This window comes from Sinocyclocheilus rhinocerous, unplaced genomic scaffold (assembly GCF_001515625.1).
Source record: "Sinocyclocheilus rhinocerous isolate Xijiao unplaced genomic scaffold, SAMN03320098_v1.1 scaffold642, whole genome shotgun sequence".
Lineage (NCBI taxonomy): Eukaryota > Metazoa > Chordata > Actinopteri > Cypriniformes > Cyprinidae > Sinocyclocheilus > Sinocyclocheilus rhinocerous.
In genome coordinates this window covers 231936-254003 of record NW_015626390.1, presented here as the reverse complement: position 1 = coordinate 254003, position 22068 = coordinate 231936, and the positions used below count along the sequence as shown (strand labels likewise).

General features: G+C 37.3%; 2 protein-coding genes and 1 pseudogene across 3 annotated transcripts in view; 1 reads left to right on the top strand and 2 right to left on the bottom strand.

The window, feature by feature from the left end:
• LOC107714010 (F-box/LRR-repeat protein 7-like) overlaps positions 1-10105 on the bottom strand; it is a 38463-nt gene extending 28358 nt beyond the window's left edge. The window contains exons 1-2 of the mRNA XM_016519702.1: positions 9941-10105; positions 1636-1725 (exon numbers count right to left, since the gene is read on the bottom strand). Of these exons, the coding sequence (XP_016375188.1) occupies positions 1636-1725; positions 9941-9977 (127 nt within the window). The 5' untranslated portion in view covers positions 9978-10105. The remainder of the gene's footprint in view (positions 1-1635; positions 1726-9940) is intronic.
• Positions 10106-13919: 3814 nt separating this feature from the next.
• Positions 13920-18806, bottom strand: LOC107713896 (mediator of RNA polymerase II transcription subunit 1-like; annotated as a pseudogene).
• Positions 18807-21724: 2918 nt separating this feature from the next.
• LOC107713672 (ras-related protein Ral-A) overlaps positions 21725-22068 on the top strand; it is a 13796-nt gene continuing 13452 nt past the window's right edge. For both annotated transcript variants that reach the window (XM_016519264.1, XM_016519257.1), the window contains exon 1: positions 21725-21959. The gene's annotated coding sequence lies outside the window, so the exon portion shown is untranslated. The remainder of the gene's footprint in view (positions 21960-22068) is intronic.

Sequence of the window (22068 nt, the reverse complement as noted above, 5' to 3'; positions counted from 1 at the left end):
AGTTTATTTAACTTTAGCTACAGACAAAAAGATAGTTTAACTATCTTTAACCAGCTATAAACTTGTTGACAGCTGAACTAACTTTAGCTATAAACAGGTAAAAAGTTCAATTAATGTAATTAGCTAAACAAATATCAACAGTTTAACCAATTTCACTAGCTATAAATATATTGACAGTTTAACTACATTAACTAGTTAGAAAACATTGAAAGCTTAATTAACTTTAACTAGCTTTAAACAAAAGGGCAGTTAAACTAACTTTAACTAGCTATAAACGTCAAAGGTTTAACTTAACTAGTTATAGAAATTTTGACAGTTTAACTTTAGCTAAACAAGAACACAGTTTAACTATCTTTAACAAGCTATAAACATGTAAACAGTTCAATTAACTGAATTAGCTATAAAAAAAAATCAACAGTTTAACTAATTTCACTAGCTATAAATGTGTTGACAGTTACCTTAACTAGTTAAAAAATGTCGACAGCTCAATTAACTTAAACTAGCTTTAAACAAAAAGACAGTTGGACTACTATAAACTTGTTGACAATTGAACTAACTTTAACTAGCTATAAACATGTTGAGAGTTTAACTAATTTCCCTAGCTATAAACATGTTGACAGTAACTTGCTCAGCAATTTTCTTTGTAGTTGATATGCAAATGCAAAAGAAGATGGTTTATGCACTACATTATCAGTCAGTCTCTGACACATTTTGTAATGCAACGACGTGTGAAATCAAGCTTGAGCAGTAAGAAGTGTCTGTGTTCACATACTTGTGTAGAGTGTGTTGTGGTGTAAAGCATTATGTAGTCCAGAGACAAAAACAAACACGTTGCATAAACGTTTCGTCAACATGCGTATGCGGTTGGCGACGAGGTGATGGTTGAGCTCAGTTCTCAGCACCCAGCAGACGGAGATCCCACGCCAAATACACAGTAAAAATATTTACAAGCTTTTTGCAGACAAGATTTACGCTAATGAAACTAAAAAGGCTATGGAACCAATAAATGAACGAGTTTGTTTAAACATGCACTGATAAATATAACAACACGGGTCAAATAGTTAGCCGTAATGGAAAGGAGCACAAAAGGAACGTCGTAATCGTTAGTCCTACCATGTTACAAAACAACAGTGAAGTAATCTGATATGTGGAATATATCTGCGGGGGAGGTCCTGTAGTACATGAGAATCTATGATGCATAAACCAAGCGAAACTCACACATGGATTAACAGATTTACTGTCTTTTTATTAGCTGTTTTTACAGTACAGCACAGGGATGCAAAGGGTGCAATCCACACCACTGTAATGTAAAAACATCTCGATTATGTTTTCCTAATTTCAAGAGAGCCTCTAAGAAAAACAGCCACACACGCTCTGCGGTCCTGCAACTAATATCCAGATATTAACCTGCCCTGGGGATTTTTCCTCTCCACTCGCTCACAAGACAAACGGCCCACAAGTTAGCTCTGATGGGAATGTCAAGTTTGTTTTCAATTTCCAGGTTATCCTACGAGCACATGAGTTCGCTCCAAAATGTTAAGCATTTCATAAAGACAGAGAGAGAAAGGGCAGAAAGGAAGGGCGAATGGGAGTTAAGCAGGCATTTTGGCTCATAATGAAGACCAGATGGTTTACCTTCACTGGTAGCCACATTCTTGGGAGCTTTGGTGGCCGTATGATCAGTGCTGGAGCTCACATCGGAGGAGATACTGGAGCTACCCTTGCCTGGGACAGAAGGGAAGAAGGAAATAACATTTTGTGAAAACAGCCTGTTTTCGAGATCATACTTGACTGCATGCATTCGCGATCTGTACGGTCAGCTGGTGTGCAGTTTCACAGAAGGGTGGGGTGCAACGGTTCCCACTGTAAGTCAATATTATAACAGATGCAATAAAAGTACGATCGGACATTTTGGCCCCATCACTCAGTCACTTGCTGAACCATTACCGAAAGCAAGGAACCTCCTCTTGTTCCTAATCCAAAGCGAGGTCTGAGGTTTTCATGATTAAAGATTTGGAGAGGAACTCATTACTCAGTGCTCATCAGGAACGCACTGAAGCTGAGCAAAACCCTTCGGTTTACGTCTTCCTGCCAAGACAATATCCGTGACTGGAACAATAGATGGAAGAAATTACTTTAGTATCTCCAACACTGACAGAGTCTGCAGTTTCGCTAAGATCCTCCAGATTTATCTATCATACATTAGGACATATTTGGCCACTGTGCAAGAGAAAAAGCGGAGACCATTCATGACGGCTTGAGGTTTTTTAAGAGGGCGAATAAGTTCGATACTTGCACATTAGCTCACATTCGTGGATCTGAAGGTTGGATTGGTGTTGTAATAAAAGTGTGGTCATTCACAGCCTGGAACGGAGATCCAGACATAAATCAACAACACTACCACCACCCTTAAGATTATGGTTCCCCAGGCATGTTAAGTGCCTGACTTGCATGGATTTCCATGTTGGCTGGCACGAGTAAGTGCTTGTTTGGTGCCGGCCTAGCTGGTAGACAAATCTCAACCCCCTGTTGTGTTCAAACTGATCGAAATATTGATGCATGCAAAGTTTTGACACCTGGATGTTACAACTTTTGTGTTGGGGTCAAACCGACTGTCCCATAGGTTTACACCAATTTGCCACTTTGAAAAACTCCAAAGAGTCAGTTAAATAACAGAAAACCTTGTCAAACACATGAGAACTTAGGACTCAAATTTTACTTGAAACTGAGACTTGTCTTCTGAATCAGCCAAGGTGTAAGTGTGTGCATGTTTGTTAATTTGGCAGGGTTGGTTTATGGCACGTCATCCTCTGTCAGGTCATAAACGTGAACCACAAGCAGCTCCATGTGAGCAGAGCACAGCCTTCATCCCACAAACACCGTTCCCTCTGTAAACAAGTTCCTCTTAACACACATCCATACTGGAATAAACACACTCTCTAACGCTCTTTTCACACATATAAAGAGGTCACGGAGTTGCTGTATTGTTGGTCGTTGCAAATCGCTATATGTGTGAACGCCCCTTTACATGCTGCCAACATACGTCCACCCTGGAAAGCTGTTGTGTGAAGGCCTTTCAAACAAGCTGTCAGATTACCACTGATGCATTGAATGACTCAATGAACTCTTATCACCTCGGTCACGACGGAAAAACAGCAGAATAGCGTGAGCCGCACTGAACGCAGCGTGACGACGTGTTGCAGTGACATCAGTGAGCCAGAACATCTGCTTCATGTGACTCATCCGTCAAGTGGACCCCATGTGCTTTGCACGCTTTGAATTACGACCAGATACGGACGCTGTTATTATGATGTTGCTAGGCAAAGCTTTCACAAAGCTTAAAGTCTTCAGTTTAATCAAAACGGATGATGAAACTATTACTTTGCTGCTAAAAGAGGCACAGCGGTGTTCTTACTCAGAATCAAGAGCTAAAACCACAGATATTTGCTGAAAGATCTGCTTTTGTACTGTTTTACAGGCGATTTTCTCAACTCAGTACCGAAAAATGATGTATGGCATACAAATGTGACCTAAAATGTATAAAGTATGATATGATATGATATGATATGATATGATATATATATATATATATATATAAATCCTGTACACTATCTCAGCTTGCAAACAGTATTAAAAGTTTCGGTTCCATTGCCTTTATCAGGCATTTACAATTATTTTATAACTATTTTATTTTATAAATTAAAGATGTGAAGGTAGTGACAGACTAGTTCTCTCTCATATAAAATTTTCAGTATCATCTCAAAACACACAGAAGTACCGAAAAATGATGTATGGCATACAGATGTGACCTAAAATGTATAAAGTATGATATGATATGATATGATATGATATGATATGATATATGATATATGATATGATATATGATATATGATATGATACACTGACAGATTTGCATTTTCAGCACAAAGATAAACATAGAGATTGGTCATTCTCAAAATGTTGATTTTAAGACTTAAGTTGAATTAAGCTGTTTTTTGTCCTGTATTCCATTGCCTTTATCAGGCATTTACAATTATTTTATAACTATTTTATTTTATAAATTAAAGATGTGAAGGTAGTGACAGTAACACTAGTTCTCATATAAAATTTTCAGTATCATCTCAAAACACACAGAGCAAATTAAAAAAAATGTTTTTCAAAAAAATCTTTCAATTGAACATTAAACAGTGTAACACTGATTTAAATTAACCTTTATCATTTAAAAAACGTACACTTATAAGACCTTGCACTAATGCACAACCCTGTAGAACAAACAAACAATACATAAATAAATGCAAAACAATGTAGGGCCAAACCATTTCATACTTTTTATTAAAATATTTAATGTATTGTTGATTAAGTTATGACAAGATATTTTTCATAACTAATGTCATGCATGATCATTATATCACAATATTTTGAGAATGACCCACCTAATTTGTGTGAACAAGTTCATCATTTACCAAAATTGTATCTGTAGTCTTTAATGCGCAGATGAGAATGCTACACGACAACTACCGATAGGCTAGAGAGAAGACATTAAAGTTTACAAGATCCGTCACCTGATAGATACAGTGGGATTCAGCTGAAACAACAACTAGCAACCAACAGTACAGCAGTTTAATTATTCTCAGTGTAAACGTCCTTTAAGACTGCCAGATCATTGATTTGAGATCCTTCTTTGCTTTTGGACGGGTGCTGAACTTTAACTGAACTCTGACCTGTAAAAATGACGGCTGGAAAATCCAAAAGTCTCCACTTTCTCCTACTAAACTAGGAAGAAGAGCTCTGCTTCACTCTGAAAATAAATCTGAATCATTAAGCTGTCAGTCACTAGCCATACCAAGCACAGCCATTTCCCATCACGTAAAGGGAGAAATGACAAAGGAGATTTCCTTCGAATCTTCACAAACGGTCCATCACTCATGGCTTGAGTGGCCAGTCCTGCTTTTGATCCAATGACCCTAATCCATAAATCATATTAGAGCTCTTTTCCTCCATGATGGAAATTTCAAATACTCCTAAGTATTCCAGATGGAGACTAAATGAGAAGGACTGTCCTAAGCACACATTCCCACATTTGCCTTGATTTATACCCATTCACAGACAATACAGGCTCTGCATTTATAAAAGACAATCTACCCAGCGGCCACAAAACATATTTGGACACTTAAGTGAATCTTAAAATTGCATGAGCGCAAAGCAAAATATCAAACCAAGTAGCATCTGCAAACAAACGATGGTAATAGTACAGGTGATTTTATCCAAATCATTTTTGGGTGCCACATAGCTCAGGGCCTTTAAAAGAATAATTTACCCAAAAATGCAGCTAACACACAGCTTTTGTCTTCTCCAGATGTGAACTGATGGACTGGAGTGCTGTGGATTACTTGTGGATTATTGTGATGTTTTTATCAGCTGTTTGGACTCTCATTCTGACGGCACCCATTCACTGCAGAGCATCCATTGCTGAGCAAGTGATAGAATAATAAATTTCTCTAAATCTGATGAAGAAACAAACTCAGCTACACCTCTGATCGTCTGAGGATGAGTACATTTTCAGCTAATTAAAATTTTTGGGTAACTAGGGGGAAGCAAATAACAGTTTGATGGTTGTTTTTATTGTTTTACATTGCAAAATTTTGTTTGGAATGGCTGTATTTGGGTTATTATAGTATATTATCAAATCAAATCAACATTTATTTATAAAGCCCTTTACAACACTTGAGGTGACTAAAGTGCTTTCCAATAAGAGCAAAATAAAACAGTAAAAACAAAAGCATAAAACTACAACAAAATAAGTAGAATAGAAAACAATAAAATACATAAAATGCACAAAAATGTCACAACATCGCTAGGTATTAAAAGCCAGTCTGAATAAATAAGTTTTAAGCCTAGTTTTAAAAAGGCCCAGGTCAGTAATGGTGCGCATATCGGGGGAAGCTTGTTCCAGAGTCTGGGCCTGGCCACGGAAAAGGCCCGATCACCCCAATGTTTGTACTTTGACCTCGGGACTTCTAGCAAAAGTTGATTTGTTGACCTCAGAGCCCTATTTGGCTGACGAAGAGCCAGCATCTCAGTTAAATAAGGTGGGGCGAGGCCATTAAGAGCTTTAAAAACAAATAATAAAATTTTAAAATCAACTCTGACTGAAACTGGAACCCAGTGGAGCGAATAGAGAATTGGGGTGATGTGCTCACGTCTGCGTGTATTGGTTAAAAGAAGGGCCGCAGCGTTCTGCAACAACTGGAGATGACTGAGGGACGACTGTGAGACACCAACATAAAGTGCATTACAACAATCTATTCTTGAACTGATAAAAGCATTAATAGCTTTCTAAAGGTCAGGGTGATTCAAAAATAGTATGATCTTGGCCGAAAGACGTAACTGAAAAAACTTGCTTTAACCACGCTGTCAATTTGTTTATCAAATTTCAGACTACTATCAAAAGTCACACCAAGATTTTTGACAGCTGGTCCAAGCTTTGAAGGCAGCACACCAAAATCAGAAGTCACAGACTCTCCAAATAAAATGTATTCAGTATTTTCTTCATTTAAGTGAAGGAAGTTAAAATATTTTTTGGCCTCATAGGCCTAGCAGTGAAAAGCTATATTGTGCCTGGCCATAATTGACCCGAGAGGCAGCATATAAAGTGAAAATAAAACGGGCCCGAGAATAGAGCCTTGTGGCACCCCGCAAGAGAGAGGAGCAGTAGAGGAGGATGAGTCCCCGATCACTACAGAAAAACTTCTGTCGGTCAAATACAGTATGACGAGAACTACTGAAGTGCGGTGCCCCGAATGCCAACAAAATGATTAAGGCGGGACAGCAGGACTTCATGGTCCACTGTATCAAAGACCTCCGTGAGATCAAGTAGTACTAACATAACAGGGCACTTAGCATCAACGGACCGAGCAATATCGTTGTGCACCTTTAAAAGTGCAGACTCAGTGCTATGTCGCAATCTAAATCCAGACTGGAATTTCTCAAATATAGAGTTATTTTCTAAAAAGGACTGTAATTGTATAAAAAGCAACTTTTTCTAAAACTTTTGAAAGAAAGGGCAGGTGGGAAACTGGTCTAAAACTAGATAAGACTGATATTTGTCCCATGTCACTGTCCTTCTCCAGGTGTGTTTCAGTGGTCAAAGATCAGTGGAGCCTCACTACTTCAGGCCTTTCTTAAGGATCTATGTCCTTATCCTAAATGACAGGGATACATATGCATCTGTTGATTCTAAAGGGTGATGGCGAGGGAGTTTAATGAACATGTCGCTTGACTCTCCCACTGAGCTGAAATCAGCATGAGCTGCAGTAGAAACAGAGTTATCAAAAGAGCCAAGGCTGAGCGGAGACATAATTGTTTTCTGGTCTGGAAAACAACTTCTCAAAAGCTTTCATATGTTTCCTGTCCTGTGCTTATGCAAAACACAAGGAGAATTTTGCCAGGCCTGAAGAGAAATTCAAAATCGGGATCAAACTTAAGAACAGATTGCAGAGTCCCAGATGCATAATGTATATCTGTGCATTTCATATGCAGTAAGAAGTGTTACAGAGCCAAAATGATTCATTTGGCATTGTTTAGATGATTAAGCAATATCATCTTCACATTTGTGCTGTTGCACTAAATACCTTATGATATTCTGTACAGTTGCAGGAAACAGAGTGTGATATTGTGTTTAAACAGTTCAGTGAGCAAGAAGTTCATTTTGAGTAAAAATTTAGCCAGTTGTACTTACGTACATAAATATTATCTGTTTTCCAAAAATACTTTGCACCTGCTTAGATCACGGTGGTCCGAAAGAAAGAAAATCACTATGTATTTGAACTCATATTTCTGTAATTTATGGAAGCCTGTTTCTAGCACTGGTGGAAATATTTATTTTTTTTCACAATTAAAACTTTTTTTCTCACAATTCAGACTTTTTTCACAGAATTGTGAGTTTATATCTTGCAAGTATGAGAAAAATTCTGAATCGGGAGATATAAACTCGCAATTCTGACTTTTTATCCCACAATTCTGATGTTTATTTCTCGCAATTATTACTTTTTCCCCCCGGATTGTTTATGTCTTTATGTCTCACAATTCTGAGTTAATATCTCACAATTTTGAGTTTACGTTTTACAATTCTAACTTTTTTCTCAGAATTGCAAGAAATAAATGCACAATTGCAAGTTTATAAATCAAAATTGAGAGATAAAAACTCACAATTCAGAGGAAAAAGAGTCAGAATTGCAGGTATACAGTGATCTGTTTCGCCTGACCACTTATGATCAAATCACACAAGACAAATATTAATGGCAGATGTACACAAAGCCAGAGAGAGCTGACTTTGAGCAGTTTCACACACCCACAAGTGTTGAGTTTTACTCAAAACTTCATAAAGTACACACATCTGCACGACACCATTACACAGGGGTGGAGGAGCTCGAGACTGTTAGTAAATATCAGCTGTTACTTCTGGGATCAGAACTGCACAAAAACGTCTATTCTGTGCTGCTAGTGGTACCTTATGAAGTTACACAAATGATTACTGTTACCAAACAAGTTTCTCAATTATTCCCTTTATTTCCCATGGTTAGGAAGTGTACAATACCTGGAAAAAGCTATCTGTTTGCATTTCCATTCATCCCAGTAGGAGTTGCTTATTTGAAACAAACCCCCTGGATGCCATCTTTGCTTCATGGGGACTCTTGCTGCGTTCAAGAAAATTTCGAGTTTCCCACTTGTAATAACGACTTTGTCGTGGCGTTCATGTGCGTTCAACTCGTAAATACGATCTATCCGACATGACTTGAACGCACCATCATAATATGTGTCATGTGACCGATCACTTGTCAAAAGCAGCAGATATGGGGAAAAGTGCAAATCCAATGCTAACCCAGGGTTATTATAGTAAACTAAACCATAAAAAAGTTAAAGTAAACATTAACCGAAATAAAATATATATTAAAAAACAAACTTATTTTTATTTCAGCTAGTTGCCAAAGAAACATTTCTCATTTAGCTTAACTTTATGTACTAAAATCTAAAAACTTAAGTAAAAAAATATATATAGAAACTACAAAGACATTAAAAAACTAATAAAAAACAGCAAAATTACTAAAGCTTTATATAAAATGCAAGACGAAAGATCTAAGATGGAAACAGAATACATTAAATAAAAAAGGGTTTAAAATATTAAATAAAACTATCAGTGCTACTAACCGTCTTAAAATCTTTAACAGAAAGTTGTTAGCCATTTAAAATAAGAGGCTTGTTGGAAGAACAAAGTTTTGGCTTTAAAAACTGTAAAAGTACTAAAAAGTTGCATTATTAAATTGACTTAAATCCAAGACAACTGGCCAAGGAGGGAATGCCTTGTTAAAAGCCGTGTCGTGTTGTATCTGTCGCGGTGGCACTGCACGTATTAAGTAGTGGGTGTGGTCTGTATCGTTCTAGTTGTGGTAGGCGTGGTCGATAGTAGATATATCTTATTGTGGGCGTGGTTTACTATTGATGGACGCAGATACATTTTCAAGGTAACCCCGCCCCCAAAAACACGCAACTGGAAGAAAGCAGTATCTCTAGGCTATTTTTGCTGTTTTACAGCGCCTCACAGAGACAAGTGCTCTCGGGATGACTTCGACAGGTAGTATTATTATTTTTTTAAATACCACGTTTTATGGGTGTTACTAAAATCACTTATATGGCACCTTGTACCATTTATTCGTGAACACTTTTGACCATTACATTACAGATATTTAAAATCAACAAAGCTGCACAAAACAAACATTTCGACATCCTCAGAATGTGCTTAATTTATTACAACTCATCCAGGGCAGCTCTGTATCATTATTTCAACAACTACAAGTCCATGCCAGTTACTAAAAACCACCATTTGCAATGCTTAATGCATTGAAAGTGAAGTGTTTTAGGTCTTGGAGATCACGTAGCCTACCTTCACTTCCACACTGTTTGCCATTGTTCGCACCCATCCTGAAGAACACATAGTCTCTCCTCACAGTAACACATCTAAAGCAGTGAGATTACACGGGGAAGTACTCATGCACACCAAATATAGCTCCATTACGGGAACAGACAGAGTCTTCTTTATAACGCAGCATTCAGAAAGCAGAACGAGCAGAACCCTGGCAAAAGCTGACAACGATCTTCTCGCTGAGAAAAAGGACCATTGGAGAGAAGTTGCGACTCCTCCGACAGATGTGTGAAGAGAAACTGAGCATGAACTCACTTCCACTGCGAGAGAGTGATGGAGGGGCTGGACCAGCTTTAAAGAGACCCTCCTGAGCATCCAGCAACGACAAACTGTCTCAACTAAAGTCTATAGTGTTTCGGGAATAAGACAAATAATACAAAGAATATATGATATGATATAATTATAGCCCATTGGATACTTAAGTAGCACTTTAAAGTTCAATTTAAGACTTTTTAAGAACTTTTTTCAAGACCAAGTAAAGAAAATTGAAGTAATAAATATAATGGAACACAATATGTCAATGTGATCTCTAGGCATACATGTTTTAGCAATGTTTTAAAGTTTAAGAATGCAACTTCCATTAAATCTCCCTTAGGTTTTCATTCATTTATAGGCTATCTTCTCATGACACTGCAAAAAAAAAAAATTCACATTTTTTTTTTTGTTCTTCATCAGGATTTCTGTCTTGTTTTCCATGCAGTGCAAATATCTAAAGATTTTTGAGAAGCAAAATGACAAAGTTTTTAAGAGTTCTATCACACTCCATTGAAAGGTATTTGTTCTTGTTTTAAGCATGAACTCACTTCTGTTCACTTTTTCAGGAAACAAGACTTTGTATGTTCAATTTTTGTGTTTGTATTGGTAAACCTAAAAAATACAGAGGAAGATTTTTTATTTTTTTTGCAATGTATGCAACATTTAAAGCCATGACTTTATGAATTTAAGACTCTTTGCCCAAATTTAAGACCTTTTTAGGCCTTAAATTGCGGAAGGGCGAATTTAGACTTTAGACAGAAAACCTGACGAATGCCATTGCATTATTATATGTGCTTCGCGGTCATCGAGGTTTAGTGCACTATGTTCATAATTCCTAGTATAGTGCCATGTGAGAACTTGTGGGAAACCGACTTCATGTTCACTCAAATCTGATGAAAATACATTGCCAAAATGATTTAAAAGAGGAAAATGAGGTCTGTGATAATGTAGTCTAAGTTGAAAGAAAGGAATCCAATAGACAAAGACATGCAGATGCATCTACGAGTCATCACTTTATAAAATATTTGGATTAACAAACTGAATTGAGTATTGCTGCATTTCAGAATTGTGTTATACTCGAGGGGCCATTAATAAAATAATAAATTAATATCAGTGGCACAACATGTTTCCTTTCGAACCAAACTAGCCTGCATCCTCACCGTGTGTTCTATTGTTAGTTAGGCTTCCTGTGCAGAATAAAGCTGTTTGGGACTATTAGCGGAAGCCTTTTACTCTGAACAAAACAGGAATCATACACAAGGGTATTTTAGTCTAGGAATTACTTCCATAAAACTCCCATCAATTAGTAAATGCCTGTGACCTTTATGTTGTAGCGACAATACAGAGTTCCTTATTGTTTGCAAGTGCTGACATTGTGTTTTTGTGCTGGTGGCCCTGAATGGGTGGACACGTATTGTTTTAGACGTCAACATCTCTCTATCAAATTCCTATTATGATGAAGGTGAACAGAGAGTCATGCCAAAGATCTTACCACTTCATTCTGGGACTAATGACTAGGACATGTTCGGACCACACATTTTTATAAAGATCGTTCTAAATACCAATATCTGCTGTTAATTATGTATTAATTTATTATCCATCTATCAAACACAGATCTGAGCACAGTCTGTAAAACATGCCGGGTTGCACAAAAGTTATTTTTCTTGGAACCGAGTTTGAGAAAACTTTTAGCGTCTACTTGTGACTGGTCTGTTTGGCTTGCATGGTACCAATCAGCGGTCTGTTGGCTTGAGGTCAAATGCCAAGCCAGAGAAAGCCTTCACAGCCAAACGCTCTGCAACCCAAGAACGCTATCTACTTCCCGTCTCTGATGCAGACTGGCACACACAGACACACATGTGCAGATGTGATAGCAAAACAACAGGAAGAAAACCTTGAGCCAGCTGCTCAAAATGTGGTTTTGAAAGTGGCTGTGAAACCTGAGCTTTGGAGAGCACTTTAAAGGTCAGATATTGAAGTTGCAAAATCTGAGGTTTTAGTCATATTAAATATTTCTTCCTTTTGGAGGATGGGGTGCAAATCATTAAAGTCAACAAAAAACATCCAGTTTTGAAGAGGCATTTGACCAGAAGCAGAAGGCCAGGTTTATGCTCCAGACTCCCCAAAGTTAGCATTTGTAGTAATGTAGCAGTTATTATTGCTGAAACCTTTACTAATAGCATATACCTTTGTAACAGTGGCACCAGGTTCTAAAAAAAAAAGTACTGTGATGTCACAATGTCTCTGTCATCACATCACATGTTGGGGGTAATGCATTACAAATAACACGAGTTACGTAATCAGATTACTTTTTCAAGTAACTAGTAAAGTAATGCATTACTTTTTTAAATTTTGAAGAAAATATCCGAGTTACTTTTTCAAATATGTAACGACAGCTCTCGTGTTGCCATGTAGAGGGAGTATTTACTCGTATCACTCGGACAAAAACAGTTTCAGTGTTCCTCAAAATGAATAAATACAGTGAAATGCAAACTCAGAATATGACGAAAACCTGCAATAGTTAAATAACACAAATGAGAAAGATGAGAAAAAGTAACACAATTAGTTATTTTTTAAGGAAGTAACACAATATTGTAATGCATTACTTTTAAAAGTAACTTTCCTCAACACTGTTCCCAACTAAATAGTACACACACACACAAAGTATGTCTGAATTCACAGTAGTCATTAAAAGTAAGCGAAAAATACCGGATGTCCTACTACTTCCAGCGAGACTCACAATGGACACTTTACTCTCCCATGAGGCCACGGGAGAAGATTTGTGAACGGCAGAGAAGCAACACAGCTGATGCTTATAGGTAACATTTATAACAGTTTTGAAGTAATGCATAACAACCAAGCAGTACTGTATCCAGATGTATTGACATTACATTAATATAATATATAATATGTGTTACTGCATGCATTAACTTGCTATCATCTTCTGTGACCACGTTGGATGTGATTTTGTCCATCAGAGGGTCTCTGACATGCATTACTACCTATTAATATTAATATAGAGGAAAAAAGGGCACATTTTGTTCCCAAATGTCCAGATGTGACATTTAGAGCAGTATACTTATTTTAGTTGTGTCAGTGTATTAGCTGAACTTGGAACATGTGCTTCACATTATCATATGGAATATGTTCCTTGAAGCTACATGTATTAATGGGCCTTTTTAAAAAATATTCTTAGTTTAAAATGGCACTTGGTTGGATGCTTTATTTTATACAATTAGATTCATTCATTGTGCGGCTTAAGCATTGAAATGACAACAACATTTATGGACCACAACGTACAAGCAGATTTTACTTATTAAATTGTAGGAATGAGTTAAGAGATAAAATAGGTTCTTTTGGTGGAAAACCACAGGGAGAATCTAAAGCATCTATTTTGCCGAGCGCAAATTGATCCGCCAAAGCGGATTTTTACGCATTAAAAGCAGAAATGCTAAGGGTGTCCCATAGACAACCACTGGCCAGCTTTTGCAGTGCTACTGGAAGTGATCCATGCATAATAATAAATAAATGCATTTAAAAATGCTGCATTTTGCAGTTTGTTTAGTAATAAAGACTATTCTGTGATTCAGTGAATAATGAAGACAAGTATTTTTTTCTCTTTGAAATACATGCAACAAGTGCATGATAAATCATGCACAATATGACCAGGAACAGCTCTGATTTCTTATTGACTTCTTTTGACTTTCCTGCGTATGGCCCTCATCGTGATGGGGATGGACATACATCTGGACAGAAAAACAAATGGGTGAAAGATGATTCATGAACAGAGGGAGTTTCCAGAGAACAAGCAGCACTCTGGGACAAGGCTCACTTTGAATCATTAACATTTTCTGGGCATTTTGGGGTAACAATATCTGAGAGAACAAAATCTGAGAGCACTGCACGCTTATAGGAAAGTGAAAGCAAAATATTTAGTAAACATGGAAGGTCTGGACTCTGCAAACAAGAGCGTGTTTCAATTCTGTGGAAATCTGCAGAGCTTTCAGAGGATTACGTCGGTCCATAACCTCATTGTTCTTTTTAAAGGCACAGTTCACCGATAAAATTCTGCCATCATGTTGTTTTAAACCCAAGACTTTTGTTGAAGCACAAATGAAGATATTTTGCATGACACCTGAGAGATTTCGGTCCGCCGCGTGTCAAGCAAACATGTTTGGGCTTTCGGTGACCATATCTTATGTGCTCTTTGTGCATTGATCAATATTTATATGCAAAAAAAGCCTAAAATAAACCTGTTTATCATATAAAGTGACCATGTCTCTTCAGAAGGCTTCATTCTTATGGATTTCTTTTACGACGTCAAAGTTTTGGGTGAATTGACTTTCAACTGAGGAACGGAAATATCTTTAAAATATCTTAATGTGTTTCTCAAACATCTTATGAATCTGGAATGACATGAGAGCGAGTAACTGATGCCCATTTTCATTTTTGCATAAACAAACCCTTTAGGTTTTGAGTTTGTTATTGATATGGATAACAGAACCGTTCTCAAACGCAAAAATTACATCCTAATTAGTGAGCATGTGCAATAGTGATGCAAAATGTTGGACGCACCGCATAAGGACCCTGGATATGTAGTCGTCCAATTTATGATCCACAAAATCAGGCATCAGAAGTCTGCAGCTCATCTGATGAGAGTCCACCACCGTCACCTGAACTAGCACAGAAAATTACATTTTCATATTGTACATATGCTGACTGGTTTCCACAGCATTCCAGATGTGTCAAAATATGATGCAAAACATTTCAGACAGCATGCAATGAATTTGCTTAATTCATCAGTGAGCTCTTACGAACAGCCAGGTGGATGTTATCAGCAAGGCTGAATGTAACAGAAAGGCAGTGGTCTGATTCTGGAAGGATCTCACATCTCAGGTCATACAGCAAGCCAGCATCTACAGCTCATGAAAAGGCAAAATCTTGAGTCTGAGAGAATGTGCTGCCAGTCCACTGCCAGCTGAATGCATGAATAAGCTGTATTAATAACCTATGTGGTGGCTGTGGTTACTGAAGCAGCTTGCCAGCAGGAGGTTGATGGCAGACTGATGGCGAAGGAGATCCAGTGAGGCAGGGACGTGGCTGGGGTGTGTGAAGGGGACTGTGTGAATTAAGGCTCCTTTCCAGGACTCTCGGCCCCAAACGGCCCCAGGGAACACATAACTGTGGTACTCAGAGGCAGGCAATGGCTGAGAAACATTAAAGACAGTAACCAAGGTAAATAAGAGCGAAACAGAGAAGAGCAAATTAACGAACGCCTACTCTTTTGCTGTCCCAAAATAAACATCTTCTAGCAGCACAGAATGACAAGTACAGTTCAATGCAAATAATGTACAGTGGCCAGTAATGAAACAAACAAAACTTCTGAATATCCCGTAATCTCTCTGTGCAATATATGTCATTATCATGGCATACGTAGTTGTTTATGTAAAGCTTGGTGGCTTGGGTTGCAAACAGACCACAACAAACTGAACCCCGTCTGTCCAGGAGGTCTTGGAGCTCAGCGTTTTGCTGGTCTTCATGAGAAGTTGAGGTAGAGGCTCCACCTGCTGGGGTTTCTCAGCTATAACTCCATCTGAGCCATGTTTGGAGACCGGATACTTGGCGTCAGCACATGATATGGTTCAACCAACATGTCTCAACGTATGATGCACTTGTGACATTGCCCATTTTCTCTATGAAGGACATAAGCATGGGTAACGGTGGCTGTAGTTTGAGAAGAAAGGTGTAATTCAGAGCAGGATTCAGTGAGCGACTGAAACACTGGAAACCTAGAGCACACAAAAAATGAAGATTTCATCTTGGCTGATATAATAAGGGTCAGACAAATCGATATTGCACCATTCATTCTTCTCTCTAGAGCTAGACTGGTGTTAAAAGGAATTGCGAAGGGTCAGAAGCATTTGACACACACACATATATATATATATATATATATGAGATTAAAAACTTGCATTTAAACAAATTAGAAATGCTGCCTTGGCGACTAACGGAAATAAAATGGCTACTAAAATTACTAAAACAGAGGAAAAAAACTAATAAATGACAATATCTAATACACACAAAAAATTACTAAAACTTAAACGAAAATGAAACATGAAAAAAATGAAGGGAAAAAAAAAGTTAAAGAAACCTTTCAAAAAAAGCCAATTCAAAAGCGATAACAATATATAAATACAAAAGTAACACTGGATTAGAAGTTATGTGGCGAGTTACTGTTTTAATACCTGTGTTTGACAGCCTGATGAGAAGATCTAATGGACTAATGTAGTACTCGGCTGTCGGTGGAGCTCCTGCGAGGAAGCAGACATTAGAGAACAGGTTAATATTTCACATTAAAGCTTATTTGATGATGTAGAAATCTCAATTTCGAAAAATTGACCCTTATGACTGGTTTTGTGCTCCAGGGTCACATATATAAAGACACACACATATAGTATATAGAAAATATTTACATGTATACATTTACATTCATATAATTTATATTAAATATAAATATGTTTAATATATAAACATAACATTTTTATTAAATATATACATGCATGTGTATGTATTTATATATACATAATAAATATACACAGTACAAAAACTTTATTCTGGATGCAATGAATCGTGATTAATCATTGCCCAGCGCTACTCATAATCAGATACCAGAAGGCAATACCTGTCTCCTGGGATGATGCAAAAAGAGACAAGTGAACTCTTGAAAATTATTCATCCTGCGGGAATGCGATAACCATTTTACTCCACCTCCAATACATTTCAATGCATTTTTCTCTTGAAATAAAGAACATTTTGATTCACCTCCACAACTGGAGGAGTGATGGGCTGGACTACAAACCAAACCAAACCATGTTAATGCATTTCAGACTCTTTTGCACAATATTAGAAGCACGTCGTCTCACCACGGGAGCTTCGCCGTGATGGGCCACCCTCAGGTAACACACCGTCTCTGTGGGGCTCATATGTTTTAAGGAACAGCAATGAAATCTGAAACTCATCCAAGCTTTTAAAATATTGACAAAGTATTAAATTGTGAGGAACGCAGACAAGGATGTCTGTCAATACACAGTCTGAAAAAATAATAAAATACTGGAACTTCAGATGAACGATCAATTCAGCACAGCTTTAAAGGTGTATTTTCCATCTCAGCGGGCACTGTGCAGAACTGCAAAAATAATGACTGTGTCCAAACAGGTTTTCCAGGGTAATCCCCAGTTTCTCTATTGGTTGTACAGGAAAGTTCTGACTTAATCTCAAGGTACACAGCTTAAAGTTGCAATGTAACAAATAACGACAGAACTTTTCTTTTGTATTGTGAAGTACATCAGTGTTTGTATGTATGTTTTTTTTAACACCATGCCAGCATCTGTGGCAATGTTTGGGTGAGACAAATGAAGAAAAAAAAAACATAAAAAAAAAACACTTTAAAATTATACTTGGTTTAACCTTGTTACAAATTGTACAAACAAATGTAGGACGAAGATTCGACTCAATCCATTAGTTGTTGGATATGATTAAAAATTACAAGCTCAAAAAAACAAGCTCATCACAAAAAGATGAACAACATGCATTTAGAAAACAGATGAATTTCCATTTCATGACGACTTTAAGCAATATTAACCCTGCTGATTATCTAATATTAAAGCATAAAACAATATTGGATGTTGCAATCTAAGTGCAATATCTGTGTGTAGGAAAAGTTCAAACCCTCTTTGCTTGGCAATCATCTCTAGTCTGGACACCACTGCAGTCAAGAAAGACACTACAGACAAAACACAAACCACCAAGAAATATAAGAGAAAAAGAAAAACACATTTTTTATTCACAGAAGTATGTTAGAGTTGAATTCAAGGACGTCCTCACCGCTGAGCGCCTCGTTGATCTTCTGAAGACATTGTGCGATTGGCTCACAGACTCCTTTTGTTTTTTTTAAGAAAAATACTCTTCACCTGCTTGTTTCACCACAGCAGCAATACTGAGAAATGTTGAAAAGCCCAGAGGAATGACGTTCTGAGACAAAAATATAACCCCAAGCATATCCTGCAGGGACTTTCCAACCATGATATGCACCTTACAGCTGCTCAGAGAAACTCAGATTTAATCATCTTTCTGGACAACGACCTGCTGTTTGCATATTATTCTGGCACTGATTTATGCAGTCCGCAACAGTCTCAAGCTAAACATCTGGAATAGATTTGGAAGGTTGTGCACGCACATAATGGCAAAAACCTGAGGCTGATGTCTGAGAGACTTAAGTTTGGACTCGAATGCGCAATAATTGACCCAGCCTTGACCTCTTCTATATGACATCTCATGCATGTGTGACGCTATATGGCTTGAAGTGCAATGTGAATTAAACAGTATAAACAATGCGTGTCATTACTCATCCTCATGTCATTCCAAACCTGTATGACAGTCTTTCTTTCGTGGAAAACAAAAAGAGATTTTTAGAAGAATGTCAAAGCTGTTCATGCATTTCACAGACTTCTATATCCACAATATTATAAGCACGTCGTCTCACCACAGGAGCTTTGCTCTCGTCTGGTACCATATTGACATAAAATACAAAGAATAAGAAAATATATTCCATTTGTTGTTATCAACATGAAGTGCATTGAATATTATATTACGTCAAGGTTTCCCAAGGTTTGTGAAGGAACTGCAGGGGGATTATGTGTTTAATGACAAGCTAATTAATTAAATAATTAAAATGTTGAATTAAAACAAATAATGAATCAAAATAAAACACTGAAAAAATGAAATATTGTATTCGTTTACCTGCATGCCATGTGACCATAATCGACGTCAGAGAACCATGAACATGCAAATGTGGTACTTCATTATTAAAATATTTATTCTAAAATCTCAGGGGTACTTCAAATAAAAACATATTAGGTGAAAGAGGATCAGATGACAAAAAAGTTGGTGAATTTTAACTTGTTTGAAAGACAAACGCCTTCCAAAGTAATACATGGCAAAATAACCGACTGAGTGATAATTCAAATAAAAATTAATGTGTTCATCAGTAGTCGATGCCATGTTGAAACACTTCTTAAACCTGAAATGATTTTTGTGAATCCAGTGGTCTGCTGTGTATCTCTCTGACTAATGACTGATCTCTGTGAATGTCCACAAAAGCGGTAGAAAGAAATGAATAAATTATTGCTATTGTGTAATGTAATCATGTAATCCATAAAAAGGTAACTGTATTCTGATTACGAGTATTTTAAAATGTAATTGAATCTAATTACAAGTACTTAATTTTGGGAATCTGATTACGTAATTCAGATTACATGTAATCAGTTACTACCCAGCTCTGCAGACATGACACAGGAGTGAATAAAGTACTTTATTTTCATTTTTGGATATTTCGTGAAGGCAATTTTCTTACCATGCATCTCTGCACCAGTTGAACGGTGCCATTCCAAGATTTATCAGCATATTTGGACTTAAGGTCATGCAGTAAAGTCTTGGTCTTCATACTTACAGGACCTATAGGTGACACACCACCTGTAAACATTTGCATTTAGTTTTTGGATAATTATTGCATCCACCTAATTTTTAACTTAAGAGCGGGCATTAAATGTGCACGGCTTCCAGTGTCACTGGCTACCTGTTATTTTACCTGTACAAAAACATCCCGTTATGCTGCCTGATATTGCAATCTGGTATTTCTTGGTAGCTTATTATTTTAATTTATTATCATAATCACAAACACTGGTTTGTAGCCCAAATTGTTTAACCGTTTACTGCACTTTGTTGTTCTAGTTACCCAGAGCGGCTAATGAATCGGAAGTCTCGCACATTCACAGGAAATAGATTACTTCCGCGTTGCAAAATATTAATGGTAGATACCTGCTAAGAATAAAAAACAACATATCTGAAACCAGCCTAAGCTGCTTGTCTGGCCTTTCAGCCTGTTTTGAGGCACTTGACCATCTTAGCCAGCTAAACATTTACATTTAGTCATTTAGCAGATGCTTACTTACAAATAAGGACAATGGATGCAATCAGAATCAACAAAAGAGCAATAATAAGTGCTATGACAGTTAGCTTAACGCAGTAGTACATGTAGCAAGTTTTTTTTTTGTTTTGTTAATTATATAATAGATTTAGCAAATAGAATAGAAAAAGAATAAAGCTAGTGTCAGAGGTATTTTTTTTATATATATAGAAAATAAGCAGTTAGAAAACAAATATCGAGTGCAAGTCTTAACGGGTCGTTTTTAAAAAAAATAAAAAATAAAAAACAAATAGATAAAGTAGACCTAGAATAGAGAGTGCTAGAGTTAGGGGGTCAAATAAAGAAACTAGACCAGTTTAAATCATCTATGACCAGCAAAGCTGGTTTGAGATATTTTTGTCTTCAGGAATACGAGATTTCGCTTTAACTTTACCAGGTTCGCTCTCGGACTCCATTTTAGCCACTGGTTAATTACTTTCACACTGGCGTGCAAGAGATTTGTTTCAACACATATCTTCTTCTTTAAATTTTATTGGCGGTTGGCAAACCAACTGAAAGGTGCATTTACCTGGAGTGTGGGCAGGGTTTCAACACATATAACGGCACTTGACCATCTTAGCCAGCTAAACATTTACATTTAGTCATTTAGCAGATGCTTACTTACAAATAAGGACAATGGATGCAATCAGAATCAACAAAAGAGCAATAATAAGTGCTATGACAGTTAGCTTAACGCAGTAGTACATGTAGCAAGTTTTTTTTTTGTTTTGTTAATTATATAATAGATTTAGCAAATAGAATAGAAAAAGAATAAAGCTAGTGTTAGAGGTATTTTTTTATATATATAGAAAATAAGCAGTTAGAAAACAAATATCGAGTGCAAGTCTCAAAGGGTCGTTTTTAAAAAAAATAAAAAATAAAAAACAAATAGATAAAGTAGACCTAGAATAGAGAGTGCTAGAGTTAGGGGGTCAAATAAAGAAACTAGACCAGTTTAAATCATCTATGACCAGCAAAGCTGGGAGGCAGTAATTAAAGCAAATGGAGCCCCTACCAAGTATTGAGTACATGTACAGTAAATTAACATACTTTCCAGAAGGCCAACAATTCATTAAAAATGTTTTTTTTTATTGGTCTTATGGAGTATTCTAATTTGTTGAGATAGTGAGTTGGTGGGTTTTTGTTAAATGTGAGCCAAAATCATCACAATTAAAAGAACCAAAGACTTAAACTACTTCAGTCTGTGTGCATTGAATTTATTTAATACACGAGTTTCACAATTTGAGTTGAATTACTGAAATAAATCAACTTTTCCACGACATTCTAATTTATTGAGATGCACCTGTATATAAACACGAACGGCCAAACTAAAGACTCTCTAGTACTGAGTGAGTCAGAGGCTACTAATTAATTTCCCGCGTGACTCTAATCAGCGCGCGCTACGTGAATCTGGAGGGGATCGCCTGCGCATGCGCAGACAGCAGCTTCCCTGCATGTGACCCGCCTGTCGGGATCATCATCCGCGACACACACCCAGCTCTGCCTGCCGCCACACCGGAGATCACGGAGACCGGACCGGCTGCAGTCGCGGTGAATACAGAGCACACTCGGTCCGGATTTGATGGCATTGCTTGGGATGTGGAGTCTGCAGTAACGGAGAGATCAGGGAAGCGGAATCTCCCCCTTCCCAGGAGTCCTTGTGTCTCTGGATTACCTTCAGCTGAGCGAGCAGACACAAAGGTAAGGTCTTGCACTGCTGTCGAGCCATCGCTATGGATATTGTGGTTATAATATTAAATCCAGACCGGGTGCTAATAGATGAAAGCTAATGAACATATACGTGTGTGTG